Here is a 14723-nt window from a genome sequence, read left to right as displayed (position 1 = left end):
CCTTAAAGTGAGAAATTGTGAGCAGCCAGGCTTTTATAGCAGAAGAGACATGCATTGTTTCTTCTGCAATAAAATGTCACTACCTTCCTGCTTGCTGTCTTCATTGGTGCTGCATACGCAGCTCATCTTAGGCTACGTTCACACTAGCGTTGTGTGCAGGTGGCAGAAAGGCGTTTGGGAAGCGTTTTTACCGCTTCCCAAATGCCTCGGACAATTCTGCACATTGCAGCACATGGTGCTGTTCTAACGGGAATGTTAGCGTTGCGACGCGGCAAAACGAACGCCTCTGGTCGAGTCAGGAGGCGTTGAAGCCTCCTATTCTAGTCCATGGCGCTGCTCTGCAAACGCCCGAATGGCGTTTGCGGTGCAGTTGTGACGCGGTTGTGGGGCATTTGCGGAGCGGTAACACTATTCAAACTTTATTATAGATGTTTGTGGGGCGTTTTCAACACTCGGCAAATGCCTAGCAACCGCCGCTGAACCACGCATGTGGCTTTTGCGCAGCGTTTGCCGAGCGTTAAAAAACGCTCCACAAACGCCGGACCAACGCTTGCCAAACGCTATAGGGGCGTTTGGCAAGAGTTGGTAAAACAGTCAAGTGTGAACGAGCCCTTACAGTGCCAGGCCTGTCTCTGAGTGCCGGGATGACTAGCTCCTGTGCATCCTCAGACGATGCCACTGAAAGACCATTGGACAGGTAGGTTTTTAGCCTTTAGTTCTGTTTTAAATAATTACAATTGATAAATAACATTCCAATAAAGGAAATGATCACTGTATACTGTATAAATACAAATAATAGCAAACTCCATCTAAATATATAAAATAAGTTATAATGTAATAAAAGTAAGTCACTAGGCCCCATCCTATGCATTCTGTCATTGGATCTGAGCCCCTCAGAAAGTCCTAGGGTATGACTTACTGACATCATTAAGCTTTTTGGAGCATATCCACCAGTGTTCACTGTAACACAACCTATTATTTGAACCTGTACTGGTGGAAGGTTATGGAGCGCATTGTACTAGGAATATGTGAGCTTCCTTTGCTTTATTACACCAGTACTATTTTTTTAATGTTATCCCGCTATTGCAAATAATCTTTATTCTTTTGAGTATATGATTGAATGATATAATGGAATTGATATGATGGGTGTTCGGGGAAGCAGCACTGAGAGAGCAGGACAAACAGCACTGAAAGTTATAAACTGCAAATTGAATTCTCCCACATATTTGGTCACAGCAGATGTGTCAGCACTTTACAGTAGCATTAAACATGATGATGGAATGGCGGCAGCCGATTTTTATCTGAATATGGCCACGGACATTCCTACAACACAAAGGAGATTCATTTTAGACCTTCTTAAATTTGCTATGACACACAACTACTTTTGGTTTGGGAATGAATTTTATTTACAAACTATGGGCGTCGCTATGGGCGCCAAGTTTGCCCCAAGCCTGGCAAATCTATTTATGGCGAGATGGGAGGAAGACCTCATCTACTCCAGAGAATGGCCCAACCTTGTGTTTTATCGAAGATATATTGATGATGTGTTCCTACTATGGCAGGGGGATGAATTCACTCTTAAGAATTTTTTTATTACATTAAATTTTAATGAATCTAATATTAAATTTTCTTACCAGTATGATCTTAAACAAATTGATTTTCTAGATCTTACCCTTTTTGTATCAGACATGAATATTCTAACTAAAACATTTTTTAAGGAAACAGACCGGAACAGTTTTATTCCACTTGATAGTTGTCATCACCCAAAATGGCTAATGAATATCCCTAAAGGTCAATTCCTTCGGATAAAAAGAAATTGTGATAACATTGAGGATTTTCACAGACAGTCTATAATCCTAAAAGAAAGATTTTTGGAAAAGGGCTATGACGAACCTTTCTTGACTAAAACAATAAAGGAAGTACTTAATAAAGACAGGAATGAATTACTCGAGCCCACCATGGCGGCCAAAAATAATATGATCTGCCCGTTTATCACTAATTTTAATACCCAATTTAAAGATGTTTCAAAGATAATTAAGAAAAATTGGTCCATTCTTTTGAATGACCCAATATTGGGAAAAGAATTACCTAACCGTCCGGAGATCATTTTCCGTAGAGCACCACCTCTTAGGTTGGCCTTAGCCCCTAATATTGTGAATCCTCCAAATAATGCTACTTTTAATTTTGGGCACAAAGGTTTTTATCCTTGTAATAGGTGCATGATTTGTGTTAATAATGGCACACACAAAAGACCGGTGAAGACTTTTGCCTCCAACACTACCAACAGAACATATGAAATTAAAAATACTATCACCTGTAACAGTACTTATGTTGTTTACCTACTAGAGTGCGGTTGTGGGAAACAATATGTTGGGAGGACCACAAGAAGGTTACGGGACAGATTACGTGAGCACCTTAAAAATATTAAAAAAGGTTTCAAGGACCACTCACTATCCTTACACTATAGACTGCACCATAACTGTAATCCCAAATGCCTGAAATTTGCAGCGATAGATATCGTGAAACCACATTGGAGGGGTACATACAAAAAGAGATCAGTTTCCAAATTGGAAACCAAGTGGATTTATGAGTTACAGTCTTTTTTCCCCCAAGGCCTGAATGTAGACCTTGACATTAATTGTTTTATTGATACAAGTTGATACAAGTTGATGAGTTTTTATCATTTTAAACGTTTTATACATGTATTTCACTTTGTTTTTACTATTTACATATGTGCTGATGTTTATGTATTTTTATGATTTTTTATTCTATTTATATGTCATGTAATATTTTCATATATTATGTGCAATCTATTATGGCTCAGGGGGGTGATTTTAGGCATTATTTAGTATTTATAAAGTTTTGTTGGTTTTGAGGGAGTTTTGGCCACATTCCAACATATATTCTGGGGTGTGCAATAAGCACTATTTAATCAGCCCCTATACATGCTATTCTGACTGCACCTAGATTTAATTCGTTGGTAATGGCGCTAAGGGCAGTCTATTAACTTTTTTCTCACTCCCTGCGGTTAATATATATGGTTTTTCCGTGATCTGCCGTGATCTGCCGCCCCCCGCTATTCCTGTCTCTGTTATGACAGGGTAGGTGAGGGAGTTCCTTTGGAATGCACAAGGGTCGCCTACCCTGAGCCACGATAACCTAGAAAATGGCCGCTATCGCATGCTTTGCGCATGCGCGAGCGGGCCAAAATGGCGTCACCGGCTTTTTTGTTCCACCGCGCATGCGCGTGGAACGGTATATATAGATCAGTCCGGCTAGTGCTCGCTCCCTTTGATAACGTGCTCGTCCGCACGAAACGCGTCAGGGTGGAGCCTAGCCGGTGACGTCACGCCGTTCCGTACCTCGTGGAGGCCGGCGGCCATCTTTATATCTGGATACTCTGTGAGTTACTTTGTATATTTCATCTTTAATAAAGAACTATTGGTTGGAACATACTACACTATCAGTGTTTTTTGGGGTGGGCTTCTTGATCAAGCCCCCCCTCTCTCAAGGTGGATACTGCATGAAAGTGCCCTGGGTATAAGCCTGGATTATCTCTGTGGGGTTCTCTGGATGTCGGGAGTCCCCCTGCTGGTTAAGGAGTGACAGAGTGACAGCTTGCCAGATGATCCATATAGGTGCAACCTTTCTGGGACCAGGAGTGGTCTGACAACTCAAATGCGCATTTTATGCGCTTTCTGGTGAGTGCATAATATTAAACACTTCACAGCACGGAGTTCATCACGTCTTGCACAAGTTTATTGGGACTACTGCTTATATGCTATGAGGACACTTATAAATCACGACTAAGCACTAGTAGTCCATCACACATTTTTCTTTATGTTTTAGCAGGTTTCTTATTTAGCGCTGCATGTATTATTATAAACTGCAAGTATTTGAGTAATAATTTTAACACATGGTTTACTGGGGAATGTTTATTTTATTCTGTTCAATGTGTTAAGCTTAAAAAAAAAACTTAGGATTTAATACTGCTTTAACCACTTGCCCTCCAGAGGATTTACCCCCCCCCCCTTCCTGACCAGGCCATTTTTTGTGATACAGTGCTGTGTTACTTTAACCACTTGCCTAACGGGCACTTATAACCCCTTCCAATTTTCAGCTTTCAGCAATGTCGTACTTTGAATGACAATTGCGCGGACGTGAAATATTGTACCTATAAGAAATTTTTATCATTTTTTTCTCACAAAGAGAGCTTTCTTTTGGTGGTATTTAATCGCCGCTGGAGGGCAAGTGGTTAAAGCAGTATTAAATCCTAAGTTTTTTTTTTTTAAAGCTTAACACATTGAACAGAATAAAATAAACATTCCCCAGTAAACCATGTGTTAAAATTATTACTCAAATACTTCCAGTTTATAACTTTCAGTGCTGCTTGTCTTGCTCTCTCAGTGCTGCTTCCCTGAACACCCATCATATCAATTCCATCATATCATTCAATCATATACTCAAAAGAATAAAGATTACTTGCAATAGCGGGATAACATTTAAAAAATAGTACTGGTGTAATATAGCAAAGGAAGCTCACATATTCCTAGTACAATGCGCTCCATAACCTTCCACCAGTACAGGTTCAAATAATAGGTTGTGTTATAGTGAGCACTGGTGGATATGCTCCAAAAAGCTTAATGATGTCAGTAGGTCATACCCTAGGACTTTCTGAGGGGCTCAGATCCAATGACAGAATGCATAGGATGGGGCCTAGTGACTTACTTTTATTACATTATAACTTATTTTATATATTTAGATGGTGTTTGCTATTATTTGTATTTATACAGTATACAGTGATCATTTCCTTTATTGGAATGTTATTTATCAATTGTAATTGTTTCTATCATAAAATTTTGCAAACAGATAATTTTTCTCCTTCACTGATGTGCGTTGATGAGGCTGCACTGATAGGCAGCACTGATTGGCACTGATACGCAGCACTGATGGGCACTGGTGAGGTTTGACGGATAGGCAGCACTGACGGGCACTGACAAGCGGCACTGCTGAGGCAGCACTGATGATGCACTGATATGCAGCAATGATGGGCACTGATAGGTGGCACTGATGGTCACTGGTAGGCGGCACTGATGGTCAGCACTGATGGGCGGCACTGACTGGTGACACTGCTGGGCACTGATGGGCGGCACAGCTGGGAAGCACTGATGGGAGGCACTGCTGGGCAATGGTGGGTGGCATTGTTGGGCACAAGTGGGTGGCACTGTTGAGCACTGGTGGGTGGCACTGTTGGGCACAGGTGTGTGGCACTGCCAGGCACAGGTGGGTGGCACTGCTGAGAATAGGTGGATGGCACTGGTGGGCGGCACTGCAGGACACTGATGATCAGTGCCGATCTGTTCTCTGTCAATTGCCTGTTATCGGCAGTACTTTCCTCACCCTGTGGCAGCGTGAGGAAAGTGCAGCTGATAACCGGCAACTGTATTTACCTGGTGATCTGCTGTGTCACTGGACACAGCTGATCATGTGGTAAAAGGCTGCTGTGATTGGCCTTTTACCACATCACGTATACAGCTGTGTCTGTAGGACACAGCGATCACGGAGATCGCCGAGGGTGCGCCGCTAGAGGCGCATGGGAGGGCGCGTTCTGGGATCGACAATTTTGAGGAAAAAAAACAATATTTTTGACATTTTGCTATTAAACATGTCCAATAAAAAATTTTAAAAAATCAAATTTCGGCAAACATTTAGGCCAAAATTTGTTCTGCTACATGTCTTTGCTAAAAAAAATCCCAATATGTGTAAATTAATTGGTTTACATGAAAGTTATAGCGTCTACAAATGGCGGTATTTTTATTTAATTTTACTAGCAACGGCGGCGATCAGCGACTTATTGCGGAACTGCGGCTGGCATTATGACACTGGGGGGAAACTGACTAACTGCTGCTGACATCCCCAGTGACACTAATACAGTGATCAATGCTAATAAAAAGCACTGATACTGTACTAATGACACTTGTCAGGAAGGGGTTAACATCTGGAGCGATCAAAGGGTTAACTGTGTGCTGTGTGTTTTACTGTGTAGACAAGTTGCTTTGCATTGCTCTGTAACATGGTGTAAACCTGATTGGAAAATAAGGGGATCGCTGTATTGTACAGTGAGTGAAGAGATTAAGAGACATGAAAGGATCCTCCTCTGGCAAACTGCGACTTTGAGGACATGCTCTGATCTCTTGTCCAGGTTGTTTTGGGGGTTTTGGAGGTGCTAACTATATTTGCGTTTACTGTATTTCAACTTTTAAAAGCATTCATGGACACATTTATCAAAACTTTGAGTAATGGCAGTGTTAGCCCACAAAAAAATTAAGAACTGTTAGTGTGGTTGATCAACTGAGAGAGTAGAGGCTGTTCTCTTAGTAAAGTCAAGTTAGCCATGCACATTTATATTTTTCTTTGAACGTTCATAGAAAAACGTTTGTCAGAGCATTCGTTATTACAATCAAGTCAAATAATTTTGCTCAAAAACCCTTTAAATTTCATCCAGACCTGCTACTTGAATGGAATCCCTGATACATTAAAGAGGTTTCATTACAATATGTATGACATTTTCTCGAACAAAAAACAAATTCACTGTAAGAAATGTTTTTGTTTGAGAAAAAGTTTCCATCCTGCTACTTCAACTTTTCTCAGTGAAAATGAATGTCGATTTGACCCAAATAGCTATTAGAAAATCGAAAGAACATTCTGAAAACAAATGTTTTTTTAACTAAATTCTGTTGGTGTGTAGCCAGCTTTAGAGAATAAGGTGACATTCTTTTTGAATACCCAATCATATGGATACTCAATCAACTGGATTTTTTCATATTCACTAACATTCACTTTGAAGTGAACTTACACTTTTCTAAATGAACTGCCACTACTCCATTAGTAAACTAAATCCAGTGTGTTGACTCTTTTGACTGCAATCGCTTCTAAGGTTATCTCTGTGGTACATTTTACCTTCATATATTACAATATGGATCTTCTCACCTGGTGGAGGGCCTGTTCTGTGACATTTGGGACAAACAGCTAATGGACTTACAGGATGCTCCACCATGTGAGCAGGCTTCTAATTACTAACCTCAGTAACAGGTACCTTTGCCTCAAGTCAGATCCAGCTGTCATGAATTTTGGGCAAATGTACAGATAAATTACCGCAATCTTTAAGAAATGCAATAAAAACAGAAAGGCAGCCTCTTTTGTCTTTAATAGTAGTTTGCGCAAATGTTTCCAATAGGCTACACAGCAAATCTATATACATGCCAATTATCCACATATAAGGGAGGAGGTTGTATATTGTGGTGTGAATGCTATTAGCATTTTTACATGTGATCCAGGTGTAATTCAAGGTATAGTGATCCTTAAAAAAAGGAAAAAAAATTATTCTTCATTTTGAATTGAATGGGCAGGGCCTGATTCTTTATTGTCGAGAAGCCTGGCAAACAGATGTTCCACCAACCTGAACCTGCCATGACATACTCTGATCCTGGCTGAGAAACTGGGATATGTGTAGCCACAGTCTCTGCACCTCCAGAGCTCTCACATAGAAATGTATTTAGAATGTATAGGCTGTTGACAAGCAGGCTGAAAGTGCAGAGAATTTGTATTAAGTTTTTAGGACAGTTGACAACGGAGATCCAAAAAAAGATCAAGATGCTAACTCTAACCAAAACTAAAGAATCTTTTTTTGGGTGGCGTTGCCTTTTAACATTATTGGTTTCCTGGTCAGCGGCATGCTGTAAAACTTCTGTCAGCATATAACTTGTATAATGTTATGTGTTATTGGTCATGTAGTATATTTTTCATTTTAGGTTCTTACGTGGGAACCGGATCAGCTTAGTGACAGAAAACATATTTTCATCTTTAAGAAGTTTAGCAGAAATGTAAGATTCCATTTTCTATAATGAGTCATGGCAAACACTTACATACAGATATTTTCACTTGCAGTTCAGCACATCGACTGTCCTCTGAAATGTATTATCCACAGCAATGAACATGTGTATAACACCTTCCTTCACACTTAGATGAGACCATTAACATGAAGCTGCATGTATCCCTCGGGATAGGCCATGCTACAGCTTTATTCTCCCATATACACTCAGCCTAAAACGGTCTGTTAGTATTCAGTAGATGCTGCAGATTTTAACCAACGTTTACACAATATATTCAAAAATATGTGGACACCCCTCCAAATTATTAAATACGGGTCAGTGGCAGACAACGTCAGCAAGGGGCCTCTGTGCAGTAATGGTATTTGGGCCCCAATAATTACTATGGTAATGACAAGTAACATTTTTGTCACTGGATTGTGGGATAAAATAATTAGAAAGTTCTCATTTCATGCAAAATATCTCCACCACATTTCCACAATACAATATTATCATGAAATGAAATAGCAAATAGTTAAAATAACTTTCCTGTCTTAGTGAATTGACCTTAATACATCACTGTCATATAACCATATCACATTTCACTGCAAAAGCAAATTATGTGAATATCATTGTAATATTCCTTCAACTAGCAACAGCACATTTTATCACCCAGCAAGAATACAAACTACAATAGCACATTATGTTGCTCTGCTAGATCAAAGACTGTGATAACGCATCATTTCATCCATCAAAACCATATTATGCTGCAAATGCAATTTATATTATTTAACAACATTATTCAGCCATCACCATTCTAATGTGAGGACATCTTTTATTCAGCTTCCACCAGCCCCTGTAAAGTGAGATGCGATCATATTAAGCCATCAGCAGACCCCCACCCCCCATAGGAAAATTAAACTCTTCCTTCAATAAAGGCCCCTGACACACTGGCATACCGTGAAGAAGCCCTTAAAAAAGGGGGTATTTACACAGACTACCCATATAAAAGGGCATTTAAACCACCAATGAAATAAATGAAACCAAAGTGAGGGAAGCATTTACATTGATGACGTGTTTAACAGAGGCATTTAGACCATCCACCAATGTGACAGATGCATTTACACTATTCACCAAAGTAACATACACATTTACATTGTCAACCAATGCTCCAGTATAATAAGGATCATTTTAAATACCTCTATTACAGGTATAATTTCCTATTATCCCAGTGGTAGTGTAAATTACTCAATTAGATTGGTGATCAATGTAAGTTTCCTGTTAGGGATCCAGGTATGACCAGAAATGTGTGGACTGACACAGGGAACAGCAGGCTTCAGAAATGAAATAATTTTAGAATTTTGTAAGAGCCGCAACAAAATAAACAAACGCAGTGCAAACAAAACCAAACCTTAAACTAATATAAATAAGAACAAGTGTCGTCAGGGCTGGAGAGGTGGAGTGGTCAGGCAGGCCGGGTCAGGAACAATCGGGCAGACAAGGTACAACAGGTGCAGGCCAAAGAATGGTCAGGAATAGCCGGAGTTCGATCAGGGTCAAGCAGAGAAACCAGGCAGGCAGACGACGGGACCAGGTACAGGAGCTCATGGGAAACAAACACCAAGGCACTGATTGCAGGCTTGGTCCTGCTTAAATAGACCTCCTGCAATCAGCCTCAGGTGATGGCTTGATTGCAGGAGTGAGACCCTGGCTGCTGAAAGCACCCTCTGGTAGGAGCTGGTACTGCAGCCCACAGAGCAAGTGAGCCACAGCACCACCAATGGTGAGTCCATTGCTGACATTTCCTCTTTACATTGATGGTCAGTATAAATTTCCTCATTACACTGGTGGTTGGTAAAAATGTCCCCATTATGTTTGTAGTCAGTGTATGTTCCCCCGTTACATTGTTGGTATAAATTACCTGTTAAATTGAAGGTCAGTTTTAATTTCCCTTGCTCATTGATTTTTGGTGTAAATGCTTTGATTACATTGGTGTTCAGAGACAGAAGGACCCTGTTACAAATGTGTTCAGTGGGAAGAAGCTTGTTTTACGTATTTCTTATATATTCCCATGTGTGGTCAACATAAATAAATGGAGTGCAGTATTTGTTCTAAAAGTGAGATTTTTCTGCTGGAGTATCCAAGACAGAAGATGCTTGGAGTAGGCTCAGCAACCCAGACTTCAGTCTCTACTAAAATATCACTTTTGGGTGGACTGACCCTTGAATTCCTTGATTAAATTAAGATATGGGGCAACTGAAAACTACAACCCCAACATTTCTGGTTTACTCATCAATAATGAATAAAATGCTTTGCAAAGCAATGCGATTTTTTTACATTTTTTTTTCAAGACATGGAAGGTTTAAATTTATAGATTGATATATCAAATACATTGCAAATTTATTCATTTATTTGTCCAGACATATGGTAAATACCTGTGATAATAGAACTATAGTGGCTGTCACTGCAAAGTTATTTTTGAGGGTGCATGTTCCAGTACTGTCTTGTTTAGGGGTTTGGGCTTGTGTCAATTTCATCAATTTGACATCAGTTTGAGATGCCTCTGAGATCTTTCAGAATTCATTGGCAGGTGCATTTGACCTTCAGATTACCTTCTTCTGACCTGTATTTCTCAAATACTTGTGTAGCACCCTTCTAGTTCAGCTAGGGGGAGATAGATTTCATTGGTTAGCTAGAAGCTAGTTAGCAGCTCAGGTGTGATAGTCAGAGGGCTCAAATTATGGTCAGGGCTTAGAGACTCTGCAGGCCAGCCCCTCTGGAATTTCCCGCTGCTCTGAGGCTTTCTGAGGAGGGCCTTGGAGGCAGTGGGTGGATCTGAGGAGTGGTTGGTTGCACTCTTGAGGGAACTCAGCCAATCCCCAACAGGCTTGGCAAGGGGCTGTGACTCTCTTAAAAGTGTAGCAGCCTGCTTAGTAGCAGGAGTGTGGTGGTGGGAGAGGTGTAGAAAGTTGATGAAAGATGTAAGGAGGAGGAAGAAGGCTGCCAGGGGGCCTAGTGGAATGGAGCCTGCCTGCGAGCCTGGAGCTAGAAAGATGGAAAACTTGGGTCTCACTGGCCCCCTGAGAGAGGACCTGTATGGCAGGGAAGGAGCAGCCCAGCTGATAGGCCTGGGACAGCAGCCAACCAGCAAGCGATACAGGAGAGGATCTGAGTGAGTACACCTGCGCCTGCATCCTGGGTGGATAGGGGAAGGAGCACTCCCCTGGGAAACCAGATTAGCTCCATACTAGTGACTGTTCACCTCATTTAAATGGACAGTACCCAGATCCCCTGCTCAGCAAAAGTCTCCAGATTGCTGGGTAAAGAGGACTTCATCTAGGGTCTGGGGTGGAACAACTAGGAGATGCTGGCTAGAACTCCAACAGAGACTGTGTCACAGAAGAGAAGCTTGTTTGTCCTCAGTTAGCGGTTCCCTTGGGCATCTTATACCCCCCTTACCCTATCCCAGTTTAAATACCCTCAATAAACAACACAACATAAGCTCAAGGACTGATTTCTGACTCTGAACTCAAGCTTGTGTGGAGATTGCCTGGCTGTTCAAGTATATAGAGGGACCCAAATTCATCAGCAACCCCTAAGGGGAAGTGCTACACTTGTATGGGAATGCAAAACCCATTTTAAGCAAATGCAAGGTCCGTCAACACAAGCACCAAGTGTATATTAGGTATCAGCAAAAAGTCTGGATGAACCCTCTGTACACTGCATCTTAAAAGCCAATATATATATATATATATATATATATATATATATATATATATATATTCCATCAGGTGCTAAGAGGATGTAACCACTTTTTAACACTAAACATTCTGGATAAGCCCTCATGCATGCTGCATGCCAATAGCTTATCAATGGTCAGGGCTAGTTACTTATTAAAGAGTTAGTTCACCTATAATGACATTTTACCACAAAATCACTATACATTACAGCATCATCAGTACATTGGTGTAGCACCCTCCTAAATACGGTGCTAGAAAGGTTAGGTAAATTTAGTCTTTTTTGCTTCCCTGTAATCATTGGAGCAGTTTGTGATTGCTTTGGGCTGTTTTAGGCTTAACTGGTTGCAGGTTTGGCTGCTCCTGCTGCCTTCTGGAGGATTCTAAAATGTAGAAGGCTGCAAGAGGCCAACACACAGTCTGAAGATTATTTAAATATATAAAACAGTGCGGCGCTCAAACAGTGAATATAAATATACCATCAAATTATATACTCTTGTATTTTATCTTACACCACCATGTATTATATAGCCCAGACATCCATGACACATATAAGAAATAAAATAGAATATAGGCTGGTGGTGTTACACACTCAGACAAAAGTCTCATGCACTATAGTGACTTTAAACACAATATAGTGAATAGTGTCCATGTGCATAATATAGAGTTTCATGCGGATGTGAACTGCAAGTGCCAATCCTCAAATAGGTGGAGTGCCCCCTCACCTTCCTGCCCAGGCCCCTAAGGACCAATGAGCCTTTTATTATATAATGGGTCTTTCTCCTGGAGTTGGATGGGTCCTTCAGATAATGATGGTGGGACTCCCCTCCTCTTGTCTCTATCTCGGATCGTTGGTGGTATAGGTAAATGCCCCTCCAGAGTAGTCACCAGTAAGGCAAAAAATACTTACATAGTGTAAAACCACTTTATTAAGTCAATGATACAAAGGAACAGAAACCTACTCACATGCTCCTCCAGTACAAACAAGCCTTCACACCACTGAAAGGGTGTATTGCATTCAGGAAAAGGAGCACCAAGATGGCGCCCACGCCGGATATGACGTCAGGTCGCCAGTCACTTAAGCTCCTCCCACTGGCGTATCTACACGCTACGTCACTTTGGTCACATGCCTTCATCATCCTGTGATCCAATGATTCTTCATCATTTTTACACGATGTAAGTCTTTTTTGCCTTACTGGTGACTACTCTGGAGGGGCATTTACCTATACCACCAACGATCCGAGATAGAGACAAGAGGAGGGGAGTCCCACCATCATTATCTGAAGGACCCATCCAACTCCAGGAGAAAGACCCACTATATAATAAAAGGCTCATTGGTCCTTAGGGGACTGGGCAGCAAGGTGAAGGGGCACTCCACCTATTTGAGGATTGGCACTTGCAGTTCACATCCGCATGAAATTCTATATTATGCACATGGACACTATTCACTATATTGTGTTTAAAGTCACTATAGTGCATGAGACTTTTGTCTGAGTGTGTAACACCACCAGCCTATATTCTATTTTATTTCTTATATGTGTCATGGATGTCTGGGCTATATAATACATGGTGGTGTAAGATAAAATACAAGAGTATATAATTTGATGGTATATTTATATTCACTGTTTGAGCACCGCACTGTTTTATATATTTAAATAATCTTCTGAATACGGTTGGTGTTGAGATTGTGGCACCTTTAGTGCTGGCTGCTTAGTAGTACTAGTATATCTAGCGGCGCAGGAGACACTTTTTTTATTTATTTGTAAACACAGAGTCTGAATATTTATGTGGTCTCAGCCAATCCCTGGGGAAGAATACCCAGTAGGTGACTGTTTAGTCTGGAGCCTGAGGCAGTCCTGTTCTTGTCCTTATGGGAAGAGCAGCTGAAGTTCTTACAGGAGCTCACCAAGATCCCAGCTATGCTAGAGTTGTTGGGGGACCTGTTTGCTGAAACGTGGTGGAACTGACTAAGGGAATTTTACTGAGGATCTGGTCTGGAGAGTACATGGGAGAAATGTCTGGCTGATATTGGAAGGAGGCGTCCAAATATCTGGGGACACTGAGCACAGACCTGAGTGTAGGATCCTAGTGACTGTGTGCTGCTACTATCCCTTGTGTATCAGTGCCAGTGTTTGCTCAACGTTTGGACAGTCCTTATAGTATCTCAAAAGTTACTTATTCCCTCAGTTGCAATTGGAGGGAGTGAACTAAGATGCTTTGCCAAAGTGCGGAGTGTCCTCATATAACTGTACAGGGTTTTTGGAGTATCCCACAGCTGCCTGCATCCCATCGAAGTTCAATTTACAGTAAAGCATAAAAAGACAAAGCCCTGGACTAGTGGTGCTCAACTTTTTGAAGAGCGAGGGCCACTCAAGTGATTTGGTAACTGGTCACAGGGCCACAATTAAATTAAATTGTTCCGCATTTTTAATTTTTTTATTTTAAATAGCATAATTAACATTTTCCTTCTGCAGCCGCTAAATGCTGGCGGGAGGGAAAGGCGGAGAAGCTGGCTTTCAGCGATTGCAGGAGGAAAGTGGAGAGGATTGGTTCCTGTAAATGCTGCCCCTGCTACCCCTCCTGTCCAAGTTTAAAACAGAATGTGACAGGGAGGTCACAGAGGCCCCCTGGAGCATGGGGCGGGGTCTACACTACACCAGTGGTTGGGGGGAGGATAAAAACACATCTAAACTATGGGGTTTTACTGCTCCCAAACTGCAAATGTAAATGAGCTCTTACTGTCCTGAGCCCCCTATAGGGCTGCTTTCAAAATGATGTGCTGTGGTTTGCCCGCAGTGCAGTGTAGCTGCAGCTTTTCTTCAAGTTAGCTGCACTTTGCCATAGACTTCTATTATATCTTGCGGGTGCGGTGCACTTCCTGAAAGCGCACCAAAACTCCTGCATTCAGGAGTTTTGATGTGCCTTCAGAAAGCGCACCAAAATTATAGGATTAAATAGAAATCTATGGCTCAGTGCAGCTAACCCACAGAAAACCTACAGGTGCACTGCACTACACTGCACCTAAGGATCAGTGTGAAAGTAGACTAATAGTTTTTACCTCTTTTATAGGTGCTAATATGCCCATTGCAAAAGCACATTGCATGTGTTGTTTATTGCA

General features: G+C 41.3%; 1 protein-coding gene across 1 annotated transcript in view; it reads left to right on the top strand.

Annotated features, from left to right (window-relative positions):
- Positions 1-14723, top strand: part of RXFP2 (relaxin family peptide receptor 2) — a 367668-nt gene that overhangs the window by 309463 nt on the left and 43482 nt on the right. The window contains exon 11 of the mRNA XM_089690886.1: positions 7812-7883. Within this exon, the coding sequence (XP_089547012.1) occupies positions 7812-7883 (72 nt within the window). The remainder of the gene's footprint in view (positions 1-7811; positions 7884-14723) is intronic.

The sequence above is a fragment of the Staurois parvus genome, unplaced genomic scaffold (assembly GCF_062004578.1).
Source record: "Staurois parvus isolate SC_StPar_1 unplaced genomic scaffold, SC_StPar_1.0 ptg000544l, whole genome shotgun sequence".
NCBI classification, from domain to species: domain Eukaryota; kingdom Metazoa; phylum Chordata; class Amphibia; order Anura; family Ranidae; genus Staurois; species Staurois parvus.
This window is presented reverse-complemented; position numbering and strand designations above follow the sequence as displayed.